The 25204-nt window shown below is 45.2% G+C and overlaps 1 protein-coding gene across 2 annotated transcripts in view; it reads left to right on the plus strand.

The window, feature by feature from the left end:
- Nucleotides 1-20837, plus strand: part of CASQ2 (calsequestrin 2) — a 63308-nt gene extending 42471 nt beyond the window's left edge. For both annotated transcript variants that reach the window (XM_036895326.2, XM_036895324.2), the window contains 4 exons: nt 4444-4498; nt 15057-15157; nt 17663-17737; nt 19436-20837. In XM_036895326.2, the coding sequence (XP_036751221.1) occupies nt 4444-4498; nt 15057-15157; nt 17663-17737; nt 19436-19633 (429 nt within the window). In that variant the 3' untranslated portion in view covers nt 19634-20837. The remainder of the gene's footprint in view (nt 1-4443; nt 4499-15056; nt 15158-17662; nt 17738-19435) is intronic.
- The last annotated feature ends 4367 nt before the right edge of the window (nt 20838-25204 follow it).

The following is a 25204-nucleotide window of genomic DNA, read 5'->3' on the forward strand; positions in this document are numbered from 1 at the left end:
ACAGCAGAATCACTCCCAAGACCACCACACGCCACAGTGGGAGAGCCTATGGCTGCCACCTCCTGACAGGCACCCTAACACCCCACACTGTCCTGCAGAAATACTCGTTCTTGCCATGTTAGAGGCAGATGTTCAGAAACTGTTCGCTGCCTGGCTTCACTGGAACTCATTTTCTGCTTTCTTTTCACTTAATTAATAAGATAAGTGCAGCCTTTTGCTGTAATATAAAATAAAAATGATGGCTCATTATTTTCCACATTACTACATATTCATTTGTTTTCTAATTAGGAAAGGGCTATGTATTAAATTTAACGTGGCAGAGAAAAGGCAACTAGACTGGCTTCCTCCTTTCCAACAGCCCGTCATGAATACCCACATGACTTCCCCAGAGACCTAACCAGACCTAAGCAGCCCCTCACCCAAGTCTCCAGCCAGGAAGGGAAGGCAGTACAGGCCCTCCAGCATCATCTTCACATCCTTAAAAAGAAAAAGCAGAAATCAGTCCGTCAGAAGGAGCTCCTCCCCATACGCCTTCCCCATTCACCTTCGCCTACCTCGGAGGGCTCAGCTCCGAAGAGCAGCACCTCCGAGGGCCACTTGGCCACAGCAGCTTCACTCGCAGATGTTGGGGAGAGTGGCCAGTTAGTGAACTTAGAAGTCCTTAATCTTCACCACCCACTTCTCCAGAAATTGAAAAATATTTAAATAAGATAGGAAAATCAGGTAGGGCTGAAGCAACTATTGACCATTATTGCTCCCCAATTAAAAGCAGGTTTTTAAAGCAGAAAACCATAAAACACATAATTTATATTACTGAAGAAATTGGTATCTAGTAACATTTTCCGTGTGTGGAAATTGGATAGCTACTGATTTATTTAAAATATTCAAAGAATGTCAAGGCGGGACAGGGTGGTCCAGACCCAGCGTCGAAGTCTCCTTCCCCTTCAAGACTCCACATTCCAATTGCCTTCCATCCTGACAAGCGGTCAGCCAGAGTCCTGTGCAAAAGCCCACAGGGATGGTAGTCAGCAATTCCTTCTAAAAAAATCCTCTCTCTGTTGCAATAGCAAAGTAGTTCCAAGAGGAGGCTAGAAACCTCCAGATGAGCCCCTAGGACATTCTGTTGCACCAGGGAGTCTGCTAGTTTTAAGTGTGTTTACTTTTTTCTTTGCGACTTTTCATTCAACATGAAAACAAATACTCAACAGAGACTGGAGGGAAATAAAGCAAAATAGGAGCAGTGGTAATATATCTGGTTGGTGGGTATTTGAAGTTTTCTTCTTGGCATCTATTATTTTCTAATTTTCTTCAACTAGTATGTAGGATTTGTATTACCATATCCTTTTTTTAAGTTGATAGGCATCAGTGAGAACCTGTTACATCATGTTAAGAATGGAGGCTATAAAAATGAACACTGCTATCCTGTCTTTAGTTCACAGTTGAGCAAATGGAAGTCTCAAAACATATAACGCTAGTTCGCCATGCTCACTGCTATGACAGACGGACAAAGTGCTAGGGAATTCAGAGGGAAATATTCACCAAATCAACTCTCAAATCTCCAGATCTTTTGGGACCTGGGGCACAGTCACTTGATATAAAGGCCCTTTATCAGCTTCTTTTAACTCAAGTAAGAGCCACTGACCTGAGTTTGCAACATCTTCTGCAAATCCTGCAGGGGACAATAGATTCATGGAGCCTATTCTGCTGCTGTTGGTGATGTTAAGGAGGAAATTGTTTGCCTCTACCCTCTTAGGTTTAGTATTGAAGACCTGCAAATTAAACTGACAAACGACAGATTAGCATGAGGAAAAAAAACAGATTAAATAACCTACTCATGCTCGGGAGTTCACCAGGAAATGTGACTCTAGAAGAGGTTTATATGCCATTTTAGTTGGAGATGAGGAAGGGCAGAGGGGCCCTCTGGAGAAAAATTACTTCTTGGAAAGGGTGAGGGGAGGGGAAAGGACACATTGAAAAAACAAATGTCTTTTTGGAAAGATAAATGGGCCCTTAGGATAACAGGTGGGAGATTTGATAGTTTTGTGATAATGTCTGTCTAAGAGAAGATCAGAGTCGCTTCCAGGGAAGGGGATTTATGACAGTTGAGTTCTTTGGGGACGCTCTGCTTCCAGGCCAGTGAGGAATTTCAAGAATTCATATGCCTTCAGCCCCAAATAATTTTTGTGCCATAGTAGCTTGTTCTGGACCTTTCCAGTGAGAAAGAAACCATGAGCTTTGTGACCAGACAGAACTGGCTTGAATCTCAGTTCAGTCATGTATTAACTCTGGCTCTTAGGTAAGTCATTTCAATTTTTTAAAATTAAATAGGAATTAGAATTTCACTTGAGATTTAGAAATAATGCACATACAAAGTACTGAAACACAGAGGGGCAAATGGCTGATATGGTTGTTGCCATTTTAGTCATCATTGCTATTTTAAGGCGAAATCCCTTTCCTCAGAGAACTTGCCATCTGGTTGAGAAGAGAAGAGTCAGGCAGTTACAAAGATAATGTCCAAGGCAATGTGATCAGAAAACCACATGGGTGACCTGGGCAGCGAAGGCTGTGGTGCTCAGAGGAAGCCCCTGGGCGGCCTCTGTCAGCCAGTCCAATCTGTCCTCACGCCTGCACATAGGACTCTCTCTGAGGAGCCCGACCTTCAGGCTTGCCCATGGATTCCTTGGTCTGTGAGTTATTACTGAAAATACCAGGCAGCGAGCATGTGCCTGCTTCTTTGCAGGTGTTCAGTAGAGATTTGTGTGCTGAATCTTTGAGACTCACAAAGAGAGGGTTTCTTTTTCTTGGCTACAGCTCTCCATCCAGGGACCAGCTTAGGCTCGGGAGTGACAGCCATACTATGAGCAGCCTCTTAGCAAACAAATATGGATTCTTAACTCTAAAACCAATTTCCAAATGCATTCTAGATGGGCACACAGAAATGAAGCCTGCTCCACAGAGTTAACACTGCTCACTTCCAGCTGATGGTGGGAGACAGAAGCACAGGCAGCCTAATGAGAACTGATCAGGATATTCTGTTTGGAGATAATAGCAAATGTAAAACAGTGCAGCCTCAGACTCGCTTCTGGTTGCTGTCAGATTTGTGTAATAAACCTGTGTGCGCGCGCACACACACACACACACACACACACACACACACACACATCTGTAAAATTCAATTCCCCAGAGAATCTGTCCAAGGAAGCACCCACTCTCTTGTTTTTAATAAAAATATTTTCCATTTAATCTCTCAGAGTTTGGGGAGGTTTTGTCCATTCCAAACTCAAAGGGAAAAAATTAGCATTTAGATAGGATTGCAGCAGCATTAAAATCAATTGAAATGGAAACAGGGATCATGGGCGGGTTGAGATGCCTGGAGTCTTTCCATGGGATGATTCTGACATGACACACAGGCGGCCCAATGAATCCCTGCGTCAGTGACAGTCAGTATTCATTCAGATCTGTCCCTGGTGCCTTGTTCCCACACATCTTCCACTCCAGGTCTCTTGAGGATCACATTTCTTATAACAGAGACCCCTCCAAGCTGCTCCTCTTCCTTCTGCAGGAATAACCGATGCAAAGGACACACAAGGCATATGGTCCTTTCTGTGTGGATATATGTATTGTCTCTTGCTTGTCCATAGATAGGAAAAACTCTTTCTAGATTTTTGGCCTTGTCCAGGCCTCCACAGTCACACCTGCCTGTCACTGTCACAACCTTCCCTAGTCCCAATTCCAGTCTCCTCCTGTAGACATGCACTGCAGCAAGCTTTGGTTCCAGGGCAGAAAGGACCCCATGCAAACAACCTGGAAGTCACAGGCAGCAAGACGCCCCTGCTGACAGCACCTGCTCTTCAGTGAGAGGTTTCTTCACAGAGAGGCACTACCCTGGTGTAAGAATCCCATGTGAATGGAACAGACCCACATGGTAGCTTGCCTCAAAGATTCCTGTCTGCTGCCTGCTGGGGGACAGTTTCAGGATGTGTGATGAGCATGCAGGAGTTTCCATAATCTGGTATATCAGTGCTTACATTTGCTGGTGGTGAATTCTTGAAGCAGACTGACAACCGCATTCACTGAGTGACATTCACAGCACTTGTCTTCAAAGCTCCTGATGAGCAAGACTCACATTTTTTCTTGTTTTGTCTTTTACCGCTGCTCTCCTGGACCCACCAGACCACAGGAGTGAGGCCCATTCAGTGCTAATGTCATGTGTGCAGTGGGTGTCTTCTTCCTGTCTCACAAATCCGTTTATCAAATGCCCTACATTCCTCCCAGTGGCTCATCAATGTTCTTTTCCTTAACATGCGCCCCGCTCTGTGTGTCCGCTCCTGCGTCACCGCCTCCCCTGCCTTCCATTTCCATTCCAGCCTCTGAGTCTGTCCTCCACTCAATCTGCTGTATCTCTCCCCAGGGAGTGTGACCTTTGATTCTTTCCTCCCACAGGAAGATGATTTGAATGGCATCCACATTGTGGCCTTTGCAGAGAGAAGCGACCCAGGTAGGAAACCCCCAACCTACTCTTTCACACCTTAAGCAAGAACTGACCTCTCACCTTTGTCAGCCCTCATCCTTTCTCTTCCTTCACTTCCCCACTACAACGTGACCACAAGATGTTGGACACCCCCTGGTGGTCCTCTGTTAAGTAGGACACATTTGTGCACACAGCTGAGAAAAGAGATGTGGATAGATCAGAACCTTATTCTGCTTAGCTGCCTAAACTAGGAAGACACACTAAGAAGGATATAAAAACATCCAACTTTACAGAGAGCATGTGCGTGTGTGTGTGCGTGTGTGTGTGTGTGTGTGTGTGTGTGTGTGTGTGTGTGTGGACTTCTGTTCACCTTAAAGTTTATTTGCCAATTTTGTGGCCTAGGCTATATAAATAACAACAAAGGTACTCTTTGGTGTGTAAAATATTCTCTGTGTGTAGGAAACTTAGTAGAAAATATTCCCCCAAATAATGAGAACTGGGCCAAACAGGCAGCTAATTTCTAAAGTGCAAATGACCCTATAAATGAATGAGTAACTTTGTTTTATTTTGGAACTTGGACAACTTTTTTCTGGCTTCACTCTGTTTAACATCAGGGGAGAGTGAAGTGCTGGGAAAATTTTGCAGGTGGCAAGATGCTGGGTCCCTTTGGCTGTGCTCTGTGAGATAAAGAGTCCCTGAAGGGAAACTGTCAGTGGAGATTCTGAAGTGGGAGGCCTGGGACAATGCAGAATGCAACCAGGGAAGGCAGGGAACTTCATTTACGATGGTGCTCAGGCCTTGAGTGGGATGGCCTGGGCAGGGGTTTCCAAACCTGACAGTGCAGAGAACCACAAGCACCAAAGCCAGCTCAGGCCGACCAACAGCACCTTCAGGAACCTGTAATTTCATGGAGCTCTGAAGAAAGTTCTCTGGCACCAGTGGTCTTGGGATCCACTGCTCCAGGTAATGTGAACTGTATGGAATTTGCCTGGGACCTCGGCCTGTTGTGCATTCATCTGGACAGACAAGGAAACAAAGGCTTGGAGAAGCTAAACAGAGGTCATGAAGGAGAGACAGATTGTCTTGTTCCTCCATGTGTTCCTGGTCCTTGCACTGCACCTTGGCATACAGGAAGTACTCAATAAATATCTGTCAGGAGGTGATTAGACAGGCAGATAACTGCTCAGCATTGAGCCCAACACATCACTGTCAGACCAATTTTTTTTTTGGTAGTACTTCAGCCTCTATAGCTTCTTACAGACTGAGATATAATCCACATGCTAAATTATTCGCCCTTTTAAAGTGTGCGATTCAGTTGCTTTTAGTCTATTTGCAAAGTTGTGCAACCATCATCTCTGTCTAATTCCAGAACATTTTCATCACCTCAAAAGGAAATTCCAAACCTGTTAGCAGTCACTCCTCACTGCCCTCTCCCCAGCCCCCGGCAACCACTAATTTATTTTCGCTCTCTAAGGACTTAACTATTCTGAACATTTCATATAAAAGGAATCACGTCATACATGGCCTTTTGTGCCTGGCATCTTTCACTTGGCATAATGTTTTCAAGGTTCACCCATTATGTAGCATGCATCAGTAATTCATTCCTTTTTAGAGCCAAATAATATTCCATTGTATCAAAATCAAATTTCTACTCCAAATTATCTGAGCGCTTCCTTCCCCGTTTCTTAATTAACATTTTTGCATGTTGAGTTATGTCCCATTTTCCCATCATTGACTTGGAAAGATGTGAAAACTCTTCAAGGATAGCTAGTGTTTGAGCAAAAAAAAAATGCCAGTATGGTTCCAGCTTCTTTTCATAGATTCTGGCCACCCTTCTGCCCCTGGAGGAGAAAACAGCAAAGGAAGCCAGTTGCCCAAAGTTTACATACAGGCTATAATCAAACAGAATCAGATCTCTGGTGTTACGTGAACAGAGATGAAATCGCCATCAGCAGCAGCCTGCTGGCCAGACTCCAGGGGGCTTCCTCCCCCTAACCTGCCCCCTTCCAGGATTGTGGGGAGGCCTGTCTGGCTCTCTAGAACAATGGAGCAAAGAGGCCTCCGAGAAGTTGCAGGAACCTGTTTGACGGAGATTGCTGCTGTAATGAATCAAGCTCCTGAAACTACTTCCACCTCCTCCCTGCACAAATATCCCTGGGCCTGAAGCTGTCTTTCCCCAGAGAGCCCAAGCTGGGGCTTGTTACTGGGAAGCGGGAAGAAATGCACTGGGCGGGGGATGGCGGGGGGATGGGGAGGGTTGGAGGCAGAAGAAGAGCTCAAAACATCTTTTTTCAAGGAGCGAGGCTTGGCCAGCTCAGAGCTGGGAAAGGGAAAGGGTTTTCTGTAACAGACCTAACTCCCAGGCTAGACAGTCATTCCCCGCAGGTCACTGATGTGTATCCTGGGGCTGAGGGGCCTGGCTGCAGGACTAGGAATTTCATTCCTGCCCAGACAGTGGCTCCTCATATATCTTTGCTCTCGCTAACAAGCTAGCTATCCATGACCTAGTGCCCCAACCAAACCCCTACCCAGTCGCCAAAGAACAAGTTCATCCATCCAAGAAATGAATACAGCTCTTCTTAAGGAGCTGAGAGTCTTGAGGAACTGTGCTGTGAGCTTTATGGAGATTATCTCATTTGCCCTCTCAAGCCACTCCATGATATTTGATGACTACCATCATCCCAGCATCAGATGAGAAAAGTGAGTCTTAGAGGTTAAATGACTCGCCCAAATCACTTCTGTATCTAATCAAACCACTTGCTGAATCTTGAAGCCAAGATTCAAATTCTAGGAGGCTCTCCTGACTTCTGAATTCATCATGATTATGTTTATGTGATACAAACCCCCCCCCCGTGTGGGAGGTGCTAGTTTTATTCCCATCTTACAATATAGGAAGCTGAGGCCAAGACAGGGTACCTTGCTGAAAAGCAGTGGAGGTATAATTAAGCTGAGGGCTGTCTGGCTTCCCAGCCGCAAGGCCGCAAGGCCTTGCTGCAGACTTGTTCGCCCCTCAGTCAACCACTGCCAACGGCATCTGAGTGGTCATTTACGCTGCTCTCCTTCCTCTCTGCTGCCCCTCACCATCCCATCCACCTTCATCTTTGAAAGACCCAGAGAAGCTCAGTGGTGGGCTTGGGTTCCCACAGTTAGAGGGACAGCAGACAAACAAGAGCTTAGATTTCTTTCAGGGTCCTCTGGACACAGCCACTGGATGGCACTACCACCCCCACGCACAGCTGCAGGCTCTGAGCAAGAGCACTGCTGCTGCCACTGTCACGCGGGGGGTGGAGAGGGCCAGGGAAGGAGGGGAGGGCAGTGAGGAGAGAGCAGAGCACCTAATTACTGAAGAAAAGTCAGACTTTCTCCCCGCTGTCCACTGACGTTCCCAGATTTGGAGTCTATGATTATACAGCAAGAACAAATGTCACTCCAAGTGCCCCAGGTCCCCTGGGACTCTCCTAAGCGGTTCCTAGCCGAGAGCCTGGGCTCAGGGATTGCACAGTGTCTGCTGTCCTGGCCCAGGACATAATCACTTGGTCCCTTCTGCAGTGAGCGCTCATCCCTGCTGCCCACAGACCGGCCGGGCTGGGAAGGACATGTCCATCCCTCTGCTCTGGCCTATTGTGCTGGGTCTTCCTCCTCCCAAGCCTCCCCTAGCGCTCCTGCTCTCAGAATGCTGCTGGAGCTGCTGTTTGACAGGTTCAAAAATGATCTACTCTCCCCTGCTGCCCCCAGCTGTGTGCATCAAGCTGACATCTTCTTCATAACACTTGATGAAAGGTTCGCTAAGTAGCGTTTCTACATGAGTGAGTGCTGGATGGATATCCTCCAAGGGCACCAGAAATGTTAGCAGTAACAAGCTGGAAATGCGAGGACAGGCTGCTGTCTGCATGTGCTAACCAGTGACAGGCCCTGAGTGAATGTCTCCAAGTCCTGTTCTGAGTTTTTGACTGCTTGGGTTTCTCGTAAAATGTTTCTGAGACCAGTTATCTCAAATAGGAATGCTAACTGCTTATTTGAGCTTCCAAATTTAAATTTGGCTTATTGAATTTAACATTTGTTTCCTGCTGCGTGCCAATGTTGTCCCAAGTGCTTAACAAATATTGGCACATTTAACCTTCATAACAACCCTAAGTGGTAGCTACTATCTTTATCATCTTCCCAGATATATAGAGAAAGAAACAAAGGTATGGAGAAGTTAAATAATGTCCCAGGTCACATGGCTACTAAGTGATGGAACTGGGATTCAAATCCAGGCAGTCCAGCTCCAAGTCTGGCATTTTCAACCACCTTATGCTCCTCTCCATCCCAAAACCATTCTCATGTCATTTTTGCACCAATCCTGAGATCTGAAGGCCAGGAGAAGACAGGGCAGAGAAGAGGGCTGTGGTCAGCAGTGACAGGGTATTCAGATGTCTCAAGTGCCATCTCAGGACTGTGGGGCCCACACAATGTCCCCCCATTCTAAGAGGTGACTGGGTAACTCTGCTGTGTCAGGGGGAAGCTCCCAAACCTGTCTGTCCTCCTGAGTTCCCCCATGGGCCCAGGTTTGGATGCCATGACACTGCTGTTTAGGATTCCACACTTATGGAGTGGGCTCTGCCTGAGGACAGCCAGGCTTTTCTAAGAGGGGACCTGAAGGCCATCACCTGTCTTGCACACCTTTGTGTACTAGCCCCTGGCTCTGGGCCTGATACGTGTGGGCACTCGGAATATACCTGCCCAATGACAAAATGAATCCTTCCCATCAACGAAGCTTGACAGCAGTAAAAAAAGCTTACAGTGAGTAAAAGGTTGATGGGGTGGAGGAGGTAAAAAAGAAGACAGAGAACATCTTCACAGTCTCCTCTGCAAGTGCCCACATGATAGTAACAGCATCATTATCATCGAGGAGCCCCAGTAATGAGGCAGCTGTTCTCTCCATTTTCAGATGAGGAGATCAAAGTTCAAAGAGGCTAAGTGCCCTGTGCAGGGTCCTCACACTCCAGATGGGTGCCCTCTCCAGACACAACCTCCAAGTCTGCCAGTGTGTCTGTGTCACCTGCCACATGAGCCACAGCAGGACCCCCCACCCTAAGAATCTAATTCCCCAGGCCTTGGCCTCTATCCAGGAGAGACTGGAGCCCCATGACTCCATATGGTGTGGCACCTGGGAGGGCCTTTATGGAATGAGCACAGCCAGTGACCAGAAGGTGGGGTCACAAGGACAGTGAAGGTCAGGGTGGGCAGCGCGCTGTGGGCCTTTTTACTCCTGGGCCTTTGTTCGCCCTGAGACACACATGTGTCGGCCAGCCAGGGACCTGGCTCCAGACGTGGCTGTGCCTGGCCCAGAACTGGTCCCCAGGGCTTGGTGCCATCTCATTCCCACAGTCCCTCCCCTCCTGGGGATGAGGAGCATGATCCCCAGGTTCCTTCCCACAACCTTGAATCCCAGAGGCCCCTCTCTTGCCATGGGAAACCTGGCTCCACAGGAGCTCCAGCTCCAGGTCACAGACCCGAGTTCCCAGTCCCGTGTGGCCAGGAGGGAGTCACAGTTCTCACAGTGCTGAGTCCCTCTCCTCCACTGACACTGACCTCTGAGACTCCCCTTTGCGCCGCTCAGGGACATGTCCCAGTTAACCATCCAAACCCGAGCTGTCTGTGAGGAGGACAGGGCTCAGCAGCATGGTTAGAAGCAGGGGAAGGTGGAGGCGGCCCTCCAGGCCTGGCTGCACCTGCTCTGTCTCCTTACATCCTGCCTTGCTGCCCACATCTTGGGGCTTTCACTCTGGGCTCGGAGATCTCAAGCACAGACTCGGGGAAGGATGATGGCAGCAGCTCCGGCAGGAAGGCTGAGGCTTCAGAGGGAAAATGACTGTGGAAATCACTCTACACATGTAAGCCAAAGGCCTGACTTAGGACCCTGTCTCTACCTACCACTTGCTAGCATGTAATGCTGGGCAAGTCACCTACTCTCCCTGCGTCTCATTCCATCTCCTTTAAAATGGAGATCATAGAGGCTTCCTAACCTCCATCAGGACTGAATGTAAAGATTAAATGCAAAGGTACTCGGTACCCAGTAAGTGCTCAATAAATACTTATGGAAAGGTTGGACAGCATGGTACAGACTTCCTGCATGTAAAGATGCCCTGTGTTCACAGAGGAAGAAGTTGGGAGATGAACTGCTTGTGTACAAGGAGATTTGAGTTGGATCAATCAAGAAAAATATTCTTGGCTATCAGATTAGCAACTCTGTAGTGGGCCTTGAGGGAGGTCTGAGGGTTCCAGTCCCAGAAATATTTAAGAGAAGAGATAGACAAATGTTCTGGTTGGGCCTATTCACCTGCCTGCATACTTGGAATGTTTGAGAGTCCCTCTAGCTTTGGGGATGAGTGCTTCTCTAACTGATAAGTGCAGAGAATAATCTGGTTTTGAAGGCTAAATAATCGATAGCCTATAATCTTGGAATAATATTTCCTTTTTTTTAGCTACCATTTTTTTTGAACTATGGACTATTCATTCTGAAAGATGCAGGGCCACAATTTTAAAAGGCATCTACGGTCAATGCATGATTGATGACAGAAATGTTTATTTATTTCAAGCCCATTCATTCATTCATTCATTCATGTAATTCCAAATACGGACTAGTCTTATGCTTAACACTGAATTACAGAAGTGAAATACAGCTTCCTATTCCTTCCTTCCTGGTTAAGAAGGGAGGGTCCACAGTGGATGTTTTCCTTTTCAGGAAACCTGCAGTTTTTACAAAGAAACAGCAGCTCTCCCTAAGAGGAAATTGAACTTATAATTTATCATTTTAGCAACTGGACACAGCTGGCACCAGCTTAGCTGCCTTAACTGAGCTTTCCTAGATAAATGAGAATCCATTCCAACAGGCCTACATTCAAAGCAGGGAAATAAAGTGGGGAGAAGGCATGGGACTTGTGAGCCTTGAATCAGGAATATCCAAGTTAGCTTAATGACTTTAAAGCAATGGAAGGAAACTTGATCTGACCCACATATTGAGGCAAAGTTCTCATAGTCACATTGGCTGGCACAGCCACCCCTGAAGCCTTTGGGCACAGAATCAACCACAGGAGCCAGAAAGAGCCACCCCGTGACATACTATCTCTGGGTGTAACTTCCTGTGAGTATGTCTTCTCTACCACATGAGGCCAAGACTATTTTCTACCCGACACCTGTGCCCGGATCATTGTAATTAATACAAATGCATTGGATGAACAGATGAATGGCCAGGTTCCTTGTATTTAGACAGAAGAATTTAGATCGTTTAAGAATAATGGCTAAAGCTTACTATGTGCCAGGCACCATCTTAGTGCTTTAAAGATACAAATTCATATATCTCACAACCACCCTGTGAAATAGGTCCTATTATTATCATCACCCCCATTTTACGGATGAGAAGCCAAGATGTTAAATAACTTGCCCAAAGTCACTCTCAAAATGGCAGAACCAGGATTTGGATGAAAGTCATTTGCCCCAAGTGTCTGTGTGCTTAAGCACCATGCTGGGCTGCCCACTTGAAGAACAGGCTCTGTTCTGTTCTCCAGATGTCCAGGGATGCGGAAAGATTATGTTCATTATAGAATCCATCATCCTGAAAGTCAAGGGGCTGCTCTTAGATCTGGTTGAAACTGGTCTGGCTTTATTGTCAACCTCAATTATTAGTTTATTCTGTGTTTTTTTTTTCTTTTTTAGCTTTCTTTGCTCCTCTGTAGACACAAAACCTTTCATATTCTTAAAAATAGGCCTAAAGCCACAATTCTGACTTATCTGGTTTATGTAAAAACTCCAATCCATTTGATTTTTCTTGCAGGACCCAATTTCCATTCCTTCAATCTTTATTTTTATCTCTAAATCTGCTCTAGAATATAGAATAGAAAAGGTTCTTGTATACAGCATTCCTTGTTGTTAATCCTGATATTATGTGAGTTCTTTCCATCAGAAAACTACAGCACTGTCTTGTGTGTTCAGCTGTAGGTCTGATAGCAGCCTGACCCTATACAGTACATATGCCTAGACATGGCTCCCTGCCCATTATGTAAGTTGGTCTTTTGTCCCTCAAGTTTACTTTCCACTTGAATTTGGTCTGTGTTGTTGAATTTTACCCTCTTTGCGAATCTCTGAGTTGTCAAGTTTACTTTTAAATTTGATTCTCTTCTTGCGGCGCCCTGGCAACATCACCTCGTTTATTATCATCCCTTTCTTCTGGCCGCTGAGAGTAGTCACTGAGGGTGCTGGGGAAGAATTCCCCCCTGTGTTCTGTATATTATGTTACATAAGTCCACAGTTAACCAAGGGGGCACCATATTTCCCTGCCCTGTGACATAACAACATGCCCAGAGGAGGCGAAGCCATAGTGTCCGGTGAGCAGCAGCCTGTGGCACTCTGGAGAGACTCCACCTTCACGGCCACACTTACAGGCGGCAGGAGTAATACCCACAACCCCAGCTCCACCCCAGCCCCCAAACTGAGAGATAAGGAACTCTAAAGTGCATGGCCCTCGTGTGCTTAGGTGCCTGGCATACAATCTAATTTGTGACACACAGGTCTCTCCCTCTATCTGAAAGTTTACTTTATGCCACTTGGTTTTTTACAGAAGACCTCCTTTAGTACCTGTTTTCACTGTGCAAAAGAAATCCAAAGAGGATTTTCACTTTGCACAGAATGGTAATTGCTTTACACACGGTAATTGCATCTTTACACCATCCGACTTAAGAAAGGCTTCAGAGGAATGCTATACTTTCGGATAGCAGGGGAAACATAATTCAGAGCATAAATGGAAAAATTGCCTAGGCGGCTGGCAACTCTGCAGGAAGGGGCTGTGAGCCAAAAAGATCCTCTTCCCTCCTATCAGTAGCTCTTCTTTTAAGGTAAAAAGACCTGAGGGGGCCCAGCCTGAATCTTATGAGTTAGCAGTATGAGTTAGCAACATTTAAAATGACTACACCCACTCAAACCAGAACTGCTAAGAATAGTATGCATTTTGCCTGGAATGTATTAAAGAGGAGGAAGTGCAAAGAAAAACCTACCAAGCGGCCCCAAGAAGCCAAACAAAAGCTAGAGTGCCTGGAGAGAGGAGAGGCTTGTTAAACAGAGGCTCCAGAGAGGGGCTCAAATTGACTGGGACCCCCTGGCAGAGGAAGAAAGCTCTTACAGAGAAAGTGCAGTGGCCATACTGAATTCCTAAGGAAGCAGTTGGTGAGTTGTTTGCATAGAAAGTACACAAATTCAGCTGTGCAGTAAAGATACTATTGTCTAGAACTGGACCTCAATTTTCCCGCTGGATGGTGGAAACTGGGTCTAACAATTAATGGTCCCCCTGCTTCACCCCACCATCCCTAGGGATCCAGATTCTTGCTGGCTTCTGGACACAGAAAGGTGGGGTGCACATCTGGTCAGAGTCACCATGGTCTTCTCACCATCCACACTGGCATCTGCAAAGAAGTCTGTGGTTCTGTCCGGCCTCCGGCCCTTGTCCCGATTAGATCACCGCTGCTCCTCTCCAGCCTGACTGCAGGACTTCTTCAGATCCGCGCCTCCTCTCAGCTTTGTGCATGTTCCTCAGAACAACAGAGTCCCTGGGGCCTCCTGCAGACTTTTCTGCCCCAGTGCTCCTGCACTGGGGAGTCTGCCAAGAGATTCTGGGGTCTTTCCATTTTTCTGAGTTACATTCTGAAATGAAGCATGCATGGGTCTCCTATGCTCTGGAATTCCCTTGAAACTGTGGAGTTTCTGTATGTGGACATGGATGCACACATTGGCTTGCATCTGTGCACATGCACACAAACACACACACAGGCACAGAGCTTATTCTCAGGAACTTTCCAGAATCTAAGCTCTTTGTTCCTGGTTGGTAGTAGAGCAGGGATGCTAATGGTATAGGGTATGCTTTCCCTTGCTAACCATTCTTCCAGTATTTTTGTATATGGCATAAATTTTATGCTTCCAATCCTTAAATGTTTAGGCTTTTAAAGCTAAAAGAAAAATGTGTTCTTAAAGCTCACAAGGCTTGTCTCCACTTTTCTTATGAATCGTCCCTCCCTTGGTGGCAATAAATGCTGCCTACTGAATGGGGGAGGGAGAAAACCCCATTCACTGTCTCAAAGTTGTGAAACCACCTGGAATCAGAAATTCGCTTAGTTTGAAGGTTTTAGGAATTTAGTTGCAGACAATGGAAGGTCCAGGTTTAGTCCCTAGAACACCAAGGAATACCAAATCATAGGTTTCAAGATATGGCACAGAGTTCTGAGGACCCGGCAGGAGTTCTTATGTTCTGGGATTGCACTTCTGACTCAAGGCTGGTCAATTTTCACATGCAGATTAGCAAATGGAGCTCAGCTTTAAATTAAGCCACTTCCCTGTGAACTTCTAATTTCTTTATTTAAAATTTTTATTGTTTCCCTTGAGCAAGCTGCTTTGTGGCTGGAGTTCTCATCTGACTCATTATATAAAATAATCCTGTAATTGAGGGGATGTACCAAATGGCCTAAGAAACGCTCGTGGAAAAACCATCCTCTCTGCTCTCCATGTTAGAAGCCATGTATGTGCAGGGGTTACTCAACCTTCTTGAATCCTGCTTCAGATGGCTACGAGTTCCTGGAGATCCTGAAACAGGTTGCTAGGGACAATACTGACAACCCTGACCTGAGCATCGTGTGGATTGACCCAGATGACTTTCCTTTGGTGAGTGGCTCAGACTGGGACATGTCCCTTGCTCACCTTCACAGTCTAATGTCGGTGTTTAATGTGAGACCCTGAACCATTAAGGAGGGTGTGAAATAAGAAGGGCTCTTGCAGAAGCACTGTGGCTGCCCCCATCCTGTGTGGGAGATCTTGATCACTGGGGCAACACTGAACTTTCCAGCCTCACGCTGACACTGACATGGTTAGACTCACCACTCTCTGGAGACCAGGAATCCCTCTGAGGGGCCCATACTCAGGTGAGCTGGGTGAAATTCTTCTGTCAGCAGCTTGCTAGCTGCCTCTCAACCTACCACCTTGCTATAACTGCTTTAATTTTCTGGGTGGGGCTTCAGTGGCACAGGGGCATGAGAGTCTCAGGGAAGAAGAGTTCCAGCAAATAGAGGAGTTAGGGAATTTAAAGTTTCCCCTACATAAGGGTAAGCAAATTATGCCCCAGGGCCCAGCCTGGCCTGCTGTGTTTTTGGAGGGGGCATTCTAAGGCAACCTGAGTTACTGAATAATAAAAAACAGACACGAAAATTTTGCACAGAGTTAAGAACTTCATGGAGAGGAGGGGCAACCTGTTGGAGGACAGAGACCCTGTCTATCTTGTTCATAGTGTTTCTCCCGGGTCCTTGCATATCTAGCACATAGTGAATGCATAGGAGCCTGAGGTCCAAACTCTTTTTAGTGTCACTAATCAATGACCAGAAAGTCTTGACTATGTTTAGCTATAAAAACAATAAACAGAATTTGTACAATACACAAGCCCAGTGGTAATAATAATGAATGTAACTAATGGCCTCCACTGTATGCCTAGAAGTATAGTAAACTCTTTACATGCATCATCTCATCTAATCTTCTCAACAACTCTATGAATTAGGAACTGTTATAATCCCTATTTTACAGATGAAAAGAATGATAGCTAGAGGGGTTAAAGCTAGTAAGTATAGCAGATGTAGTATTCTAACCCAGCTCATGTGATACCAAAGCTTTGTCTATTAGTCATTTGAGTTGAAGTTAGGCTAACTGCCTGTCATCAGTACAAATTTAGTTATCACTGGGTTATAAATAATAAGTCTATCTTCTAGGAATTATTCTTTGTTGCATAGGTCACAACTGATCATACTATGATTACATAGACAAAACTGAGAGGTTTTGGTGAGCTCAGGGGTCCTGAACCCCAATCCTGCAAACAGGGTGAGTGAGTCAAAGGCAGAGACTTCCATGACATCTGAGGCCAGTGTCATAATTCTGGGTAATCATAACATAGTCATGGCCTTATAAGACCCTATGTACTATAACTTTGTATATTTGTCTCTGCCTGGTTATATTTCAAATTTATCTGGACTATTTTGTTATATAAGAGCCTGCAGATGGTCTGCAGTTCTCCTGACCTATTCTGTATGTTTGCCTTCATTTTGGCAAAGGAAAAATCTTTAAACTATTCTGATTTTCAGGTTCCTTATTATCCCCAGTCACCACATATTTACTTGGGAGACTTTCGGCCCCTGAACATCTTTGCTTTCTTAGCCCCTTACTCCTTAGCCCTGCCCAAGTCAAAAGCTAGTCCACGTGGAACCCAAGCCTGGCTGAATGAGGAATCCCTTTTCTTACTTGTATAGCATATTACTGCTTCCCCAGCCATCTCATGTATCAGAGTAATGCCAGGTAAGGGATTTTTAAATGGGACATTGAAAGAGAGTGGAGGGAAATGACTCCATCACCACACATAAACTATAAAAGAGCCACAAGTGGTGAGGCAGCGGTTGCCTAACGCTAGCACTTAGCAGAGCTGTCTCCTAACTCTCCAACTCCTCAAAAGAGAAGCTCAGCTTCATAGAAGAGAGGACTTCATGCCTCTGGTAGTTCACAGAAAAGCTGTAATTTAGAAGTTTTTATAGTTATTAACAAACAAATTTCATTCACCTCATAGCTCTATAAAATATGCAATTTTGTATATCTTTAAAACATTGGTTAAGATCTACAAAAATATATATATATTAAATGCCTCCCAGAAATTGTCAGTAATCCTATAATCTTTGGGTTTAGTAATTCTATTAGAGTTGTAAAGCACTGATACTCTTACCACCATAAGGACTCAAATGCCAATCTTACTGATACTGTTTAATAACATATGTTCCTACATGAATGAGAGCAAATTCTTGTCAATAAAGATGCTCCAGTTTAAAAGAAAAAAAAGAGCCACAAGTAACTTGGGATCAACTTTGGACCATCTCTGTAATATTCTTCCTTACAGATGTAGACGTTTTCTATTACATATTTTCATAGTTTGCATTATATCTTTTTTGTCATGCTTGTTTAAAGTGCTTGAGGGCTGGAGTCAAGTCTTCAGTTTACTAAGTGGCTACAGCTGTTTTGGAGACCTTTAACCAATAGTGACCTAGTTACTATGATGGGGTGACAGGTGGGTCCAGCCACAATAAGTGGTTTTCACAGGGATGACTTCTGCCTGCTGCGTAATCTTATTTTTTGTTGCTGTAGCTTGTTGCGTATTGGGAAAAGACTTTCAAGATTGACCTATTCAAGCCACAGATTGGGGTGGTGAATGTGACAGATGTAAGTATGTCCCATGAAAGCTTGTTCAGGCACTCCCAACCTGCCCTGTTGTCTGCCATGGAACCCAGACTGTGAGATCATGTAGAGGAGTCTGGCACCTTATGAAAGGAACAGGACTCCTGGCCCTGCCCAACTCAGGCAACATGACAGTGTGGCCTAAGCCTAGTCTCTGAGCCAGACCCAATCTATGGTTTCAAGATTCCCTTCCATGGGCACTTACTTGGAAATGCATAGGCAAATTTCCTTGCTTCTGGTCCTGTTTTACTGACTACTTGGAACTTTCCACCCAAGTAAACTCTCCTGTATTTTTCCCCAAAGCCCAACAACAAGGTCTTTTCTCATAAGGGAACCCACACCTGGGGCTGCCATTGCACAGTGGGTGATGGGGCAGGTGTGACCCAGAGGCCCATGCAGACCATCACCTGACAGTCAGGACTGCAGACAGAGCACCAAGCGTACAGTAGGACAGGAGAAAATCATCAAGGAGCGGGGGGCTTCTCCTCCCCATTCAGGCACCCCTGAGTGAGGGTGGGAAAAGCTAGTGGGTGCACTGCAGAGCGTAAGGAATTTTAAAGCTCAGTCCAGACATCTGATGCAACTCCACCATAATAAAACAGAACGAGGCATAGATACAACAAGTAATGGACATCATGGACAGAGGGGATGGTTGCAGAGGGTCCATTAGAGCCATAATTAGAGGTGGTGGAAACTCATGTGAATGGGGGCCAGTTAGCAATGCCCATTTATCTTGTTGGTGTTCAGTCACCTGGAGCATTCCACATTTATCTTGTAAACTGATTCTTAAATTAATACTAATATTAACCATAATAGTTAAAAAAATTTGCTCAAGTTAAAATGTTTTAAAACAGAACAGTAGAATATAAGTGAAAAGTAGAAGTATTTCCTAATGCCCTGACTCTGTCCCTATCCCAGTCCCTGAGGGAAACTACTGGTGGTAGTTTCATGGCTCTTGTACCAGAAATTTCATATTATTTATGAAACTTATATATATATATACACATATATGTATATGTTGCTGTTTTTATATAGGAATCTTGTATATATGCTGATGTAATCATAGGGGAAAAACAACAGTACAAATGCAATTACAATTATAATAATACTTGGTTTCAGTGCCCCCAGAACTGCCCCATTCCTGGGCTACCTCCTCACCACCAGGGCTTCCCTGCATTATCAACCTAACATGGCAGGTAGGGAGGGTGGGCAGGTTAGGGTAGGGAGTGGGCTCTGCCAAGGCTGTGCTGGTGACCCAGAGGGACTACTGCAGGGTAGGGAGGCAAAGCACAAATTAGGGGCAGTTGGTAGGGGGCAGGCTGCATCTCTAAGAAAGCATGGGGTTAGAGCAGCTGCCAGTCTCAGTGTGCTGGGCCTGGCCCACTCCCCTACCCTCCCTCCACAGGCCTGTCCCCATATCCATTTCCCTCCCCCAGAATCCCTTTTGCAGATTGTTTGTACACACACACACACACACACACACACACAATGTTATATACATTTCCTTTTATATTGCACAAACAGGATACTACACATACCATTTTGCAACTAGACATTTCATTTAAAAGTGTGCACACACATTCCTGGTAAGTGTAAGAGACCTGGAGCTAACTCAATACAGCTACTTGGAACCCTCTGGTCTGGCTTACCCTTCACTCCCTCACTCACTGTCCTTCACTACAGGCTGACAGTGTCTGGATGGAGATTCCAGATGATGACGACCTGCCCACAGCTGAGGAGCTGGAAGACTGGATTGAGGATGTGCTTTCTGGAAAGATAAACACTGAAGATGATGACATTGAAGATGAAGAGGATGAAGGTGACGACAATAATAATTCTGACGAGGACAGTGATGACAGTGATGATGATGATGATGACTAGCCTCGACTCCAAATGATTTTGATGAGAACAGAATCACAGCTACCCACTACCATGCAGAGAGCACAAGGTGGCAGCAAGCTGCCCTGGCCCACGCCCAGCCAGCTCTCCTTTCCCTCTTCTAACCCCTCCTTCCCACTCCTTTCTCATCAGGAGCTGCACAACTCAGCAAATGCCTCTCTAAATCCAGTAATTCCACTCAGCAAGGACAAGTGGGGAATTAGTACCAGGTTGACTGTCTTGGTTGTCATGGAAAACCTTGTGTTCTTTGCCAGGCTGTCAGCAGTCATGGCAGCACCAGCATTTGGCCATCTGGGGAGAACAAGCCCCTAGCACCTCCACTCCAGTTTACTTGTTGTCTTTGACCATGACAGTAGCAGAATCGACAGCTTGCTGACTCACAAGCATGGAGTGACTTTATAATCAGCCCAGGGAAGAGACACAATTAATCCATTTAGCCCCCATGCTCAGAACATTAGTTAGGATCCCTCCTCAAGCTGAAGGGATCTCTCTTAGGGAAGTCTCTATCTTGGAAACAAATTTGTAAATTAGCTTCTTTTGACTCTATTAAACTTATTATTCAAATGTAGGCCAGTCCATTACAAACTGAGATCCAAGCCCTTGGACAGCTACTGAGAGGTCCGGAAACATACATGCACAGCTGTCACCATCATTTCTAGTATATTAGGATATGGGATAGGAGATTGATTTGTTCTTTGAACTTCCCTTCAGGCGCCAAGTCTCAAATATACACATGGAGGTGGGGGAACTCAAAGGATTTTAATTTTTCTTGATAGGTTCATGTCCCTGATTGGGTCAACTGACTGCCTAGCCTGAGCTGGGATCTGGGTACCCCTGCTCTGTCGCTGCTAGTGAGCCTTCCCATTTGGAGTACTGGTTGGTTTATCTAGAAATCAATCAACTCTCCATTTATCAGTACTCCCACAGTTGAGCAGGACAACAATAATTTGAGTTCATAATGTTGCCCTGAGGCACTGAAAAAATCCCAAAGTGCCTCCCAAACTATCTAAAGTTACACTGTGCTCAGTAGTTTTAGCATTAAGTGTGCATTATAATGTTCTAATTTATTTTCTCAATCTTTGAACACATGTGTAAGACACTGTGCAGATTCTTTGAAAATAAGGCAAGACTTCTTTGGAATAGTCGCTAACTAATTCTGTCATTAAACATATTTTGAAAATATGGAGACTATCTTGAAAATACTCTCTTGATTTTTTCAATTCTGCTCATTCTTGGTTTTTGCCCTACTCCTCTGTTCCTTTTCTCTTTTCCTTTCTGGCTTCTCTTCGTCGGCCCATCCTTTAAATGGGCGTTTCACACTATCAATCAACTCAGCATCTTCCCAAGGTAATATCATCCATGCCTGTCAGCTACCAACTGTTTGGCAGTGACCTCCCAGTCTGGGTCTCTAACTTTGACCTCTCTCCTTAGTTTTAGACCCATTCATTCAACTGCTTCTAGACATCTTGGTTTGGATGCTGCACAAACACTTCAAACAACATAATGTAGCCTGAACTCATTACCTTCTGTCCTGAACTCCTCCTCCTCCTTTTCATGGGGTCCCAGTTTGAATGAGTGGTATCACCACTCACCCAGTAGTGAACAGTGGATCACCTAGCCAATTGTCTAGGTAATCTGAAGGCCCCCTCCCCTTTGCCTCTGCCTCTGTGGCTTTTTGTGCATACCCTGAATCATGGCATTTGCCATTTAAATTGAAATACATATTTGCATGTCTCTCCTTTCACTAAACTGTGGGCTCCATGGAGGCAAGAAATTTATTTATCTTTGTATCTTCAGCAACTAGGACTTCATCTAGCTCAAAGTAAATACTCATTTATTGAAGAGTAAATGATTGATTAAACAGAATACCTATAATTCCCCAGCACCATCACTGAACAATGCTTACAGGGCCTCCTTATTTTTATTTTCCCCCTCATAAAGCGAGGCAGACAGTTCCCAAGCTGGGCTATGTTGCCATGCAACCAGGCTCAGCCCCACCTCTAATAAGCTCTTAGGGAGGTAAATTTTCAAAGCAATCTTTGAAGCTAATCTTTCAAACAGCCAAGGAATGTGGTCTGTTGTGAAAGTGCTCTACTTCCCAGCCCAGGAAAATTCCCTTGTTCCCAGAGGCCTGAGTAATGTGCACTAAGTTTAAATCATGTTGTGGTGCTCCTAAATTAGAAGCCCTGAGTGATAAGCTAGTACTATCTGTAAGTAGTAGTGCTGTTCATTTATTGGCCTAAAACTTTCTAAGCTGGTATTATTTACTGAATGTTTGGTATGTGCCTGGAACACTGTGCTATCTACTTTACATGTATTATCTCAGTTAATACTTGCATAGTTCTTATGAGACGGGTTTTATGATGATATCCATTTCACAGATGAGGAAACTGAGATACAGAGGGCTCAGGTGATTTTCCCAGTCACACAAACACTTCAGAGGAGTATAAATGTAACCCCACTTTCACACTTAGATCAAGAATTTAAACTAGATTAAAATTAAATTCCTTAAACTAAGCAATCAAAGGATTTCATTTCTTTTCCTCAGTGTCCTGAGATAGACTCAAGTGAGTTTCCTATTGAAGGCAAATTCTGGTGCGCTAAGACCCCCACCCCTTAAGATCCAATCACCAACACAGAACACACCGTACCCCTACTCCTTAAAAATGTGCTTCCTCGCCCACGAGCTGCTGCGCCCTCTCTCTGGGGGCAGCCATTTTCTCCTTCAGATAATAAAATCTCTTGCATGGGCCCGTGTCTCCTGAGTCGTTCTGGGGTAAGGAGGGTCACGGCGAGATACCCTTTCACCTATAATCCTTTTTACTGCCTAAGCCAACACCCCTTTTCCTCTTTCATTCTGGAGTCCATTATCAATTAAACAGTATTGGAAATACAGGCCGATTAGAACTGCAAGAACTGGCCATCATGTTGTGTGAGGGAATTCACTGTGTTATTAAGAATGCATCATCATTGTCAATGTATTTCTTTAAAATACCATCTCATATAACTTGAAATGAGCTTGTCCTCTGTAACAAGACTGTGTACTACTGTCCAGGCCCTAGTTTATGTAACCTGGCAAGCCCATGTCAGTCACAGGTCATCATCACAGACCTTTTGGTCAACAGTCCCTGACACAGCCAGGCATACACATCCCTTTGAAGAACTTGTGGGTCCCATGGCTCTGTCCTCAAACTTTCCACTCTGGCCAGTGCTTCTCAGTGAGTGTCAGAATATTGTCTGAGCTTATTTTAGAAAACACAGATGCCTATCTCCAGCCTAGACTTACTGATACACCATCTCCAGAGCTGGGGCCTGACCACCTGCATTTTAAGAAGAGAGCTGGGAACTGATGTGAGGGCTAGGGACCACTGCTCTCCACTCCCCCAGCTAATCTCTCCCACCCTATGGTTTCCAGTGCCTTCTGTCTCATGCCAGGCCTGTCCTGAATTCCAAGCCTCTCACTCCAACTGTCTCCCCTGGCCAGCTTAGTCTGGTGTTCTGTAGGCACCCCAGATGAATAACACTCTGGGGCTGTAAAGGGGTGTCCTTAAAAAGAAGCCCTCCTTTTTTTGATGGTGATCTGAACCAACTGAAAAATTAGGTTAGAAAGCAGCAGTCTAAAATATTACATTATGGAAAAGCAGTAATTTGGAGACTAGAGATGAGTAGAATGGGCTTTGCAGTTTCCTGCCTCCAGGTCCAGGCTGCCCAGGGGAATTAGATATGCAGAGAAGACCCAGGCCATTGACTCCCAGTGGTCAAGAATGGGGAGGGAGGAGAAAAAGGCTGGACCCCACATGCTACTTCACCCCAAGGGCTTCACCCTACAAAATAAGGACAAATGGCTGCTGCCCACTTACCAAGTAACTTACTCCATCCCAGGACAGGAATAAGGGCCAGGCAAAAGGCTAGAAGCATTTAGGAGAAGGTGCTTCTTCATAGAAGTGGAGGAGTGGGGAAGAGGTACCCCCCTCTGACAGTGCTCAAACCAGAGACCTTGGAGCCCTTTAGGGTCTCCCACTCCTACATCTAATAGGGAGCAAGTCCTGCCCTCTTTCCTGTAGCCACACTTACTGTGTAATTGAGGCTTTTACCGTCTCTCACCTGCGTTACTACAAGTTTCTAACTGTGCTCCCTCTCTAATCCCACCTGAACACTGCAATCAAATGAACTTTATAAAATGAAAAACTGATCATAACGTGTAAAATTCTTTAATGGCTCTCTGTTCTCAATGGGCATTTTAAAAATATTTTTAAAAATACTATCCCAAAGAATGAATTATGAATGGAAGGTTTTTTGACCGGCCAAATGTGGAGTCTAGCTTGTAGGGTAAGAGGTTGGGGAGGAAAACAAAGTAGGTCTTCTAAAACCAAAAGTCCTTGAAGTGTCTCTCCTCCATGTGAGGGAAGCAAAGCCTAAGTATGCCGATGTTGGCGATATCTGGGCTCATTGACTGGAAAGGCACTGGACCAGCTGGGGTGATTCCTGCTGCATGCATTGACTATGGCGTCCAAATGTCTCACCTGGGATGATAGCACCCAAATACAGCTCCGCTGCTGTGTTGGCAGAAGCTGGGTCAGCACCACCGGCAGTGAGCGAGGGGATCAGGTCTAGCTCCGTCGTGGGGTAAAAGTCAATTTCCTCACAGGGCACCTGAAGTTTAAGTGACTTGCCTTTGTCGACCTTACCAGTCTCACCTCTCCTGCCTCCCAGAAGCTGCATGACCTCTAAGCCTTGGCTCATGCTGTTCCATTTACTAGGATGCTTGTCCTTCTCCAGCTGTGCCTGCCTAGCAAACTCCCAGCTATCTTAAGTATAAGGTAAGATACACTCTCTTTTTTCCAGGAATGCCACAGGCAAGTTGACTCTCCCCTGAGCTCTTACTGTACCCATACAAAATCTACAGAACCTGCTATTTATTATACTTCCTCCCCTTCTAGTCTGAAAGCAAACTTAGGGAAAAGACTTTGGCAATACTGTTCTATCCTCAGTGCCTGTTTTGATAGGTACTTAATAAGTCTTGTTTGACAAAATACTCTGTAAGCCCCATGCAGAGCTAATTTAACTACTATTAATACGATGAAGAACGTACTAGTGATTCTTATTGAAAGTCAAGTCTTATCTGATTTTTAGCAACACAGTGTTATCTGTTCATGTTTGTGTAGGACAGCCAACTGCTGAAGAAATAGAAATAAGCACCTCCTTGGCTCAGTGAGAAGGTTTCCAACATGTGATGTTTTCTTTCTTTAGGTCAGCAAAGTCCCCCAGAAATACAGGCATCATCGTGAGAGGCAAAGCAGTACGGGGATGACAGCAGAAGTCCCAGACTCCACTCTCTGGGAATGAGATGACTGCAGCCATCTAAATATCAATTCATTATTTTAATGCATCTACAAATCCAAGTGTTTGCAAGGCGAATTAAGCACCTCTTTCGAATTAGTCTGGTATTTATCAATCTGTACTCTTTAGAACAGTGATGACTAGATTCTTAATAACACTAGGACCCTGCAATATCCCAGTGATTTTCTTAAACTAATCATATGTGATTAGGTT

Source organism: Manis pentadactyla, chromosome 4 (genome assembly GCF_030020395.1).
Source record: "Manis pentadactyla isolate mManPen7 chromosome 4, mManPen7.hap1, whole genome shotgun sequence".
Lineage (NCBI taxonomy): Eukaryota > Metazoa > Chordata > Mammalia > Pholidota > Manidae > Manis > Manis pentadactyla.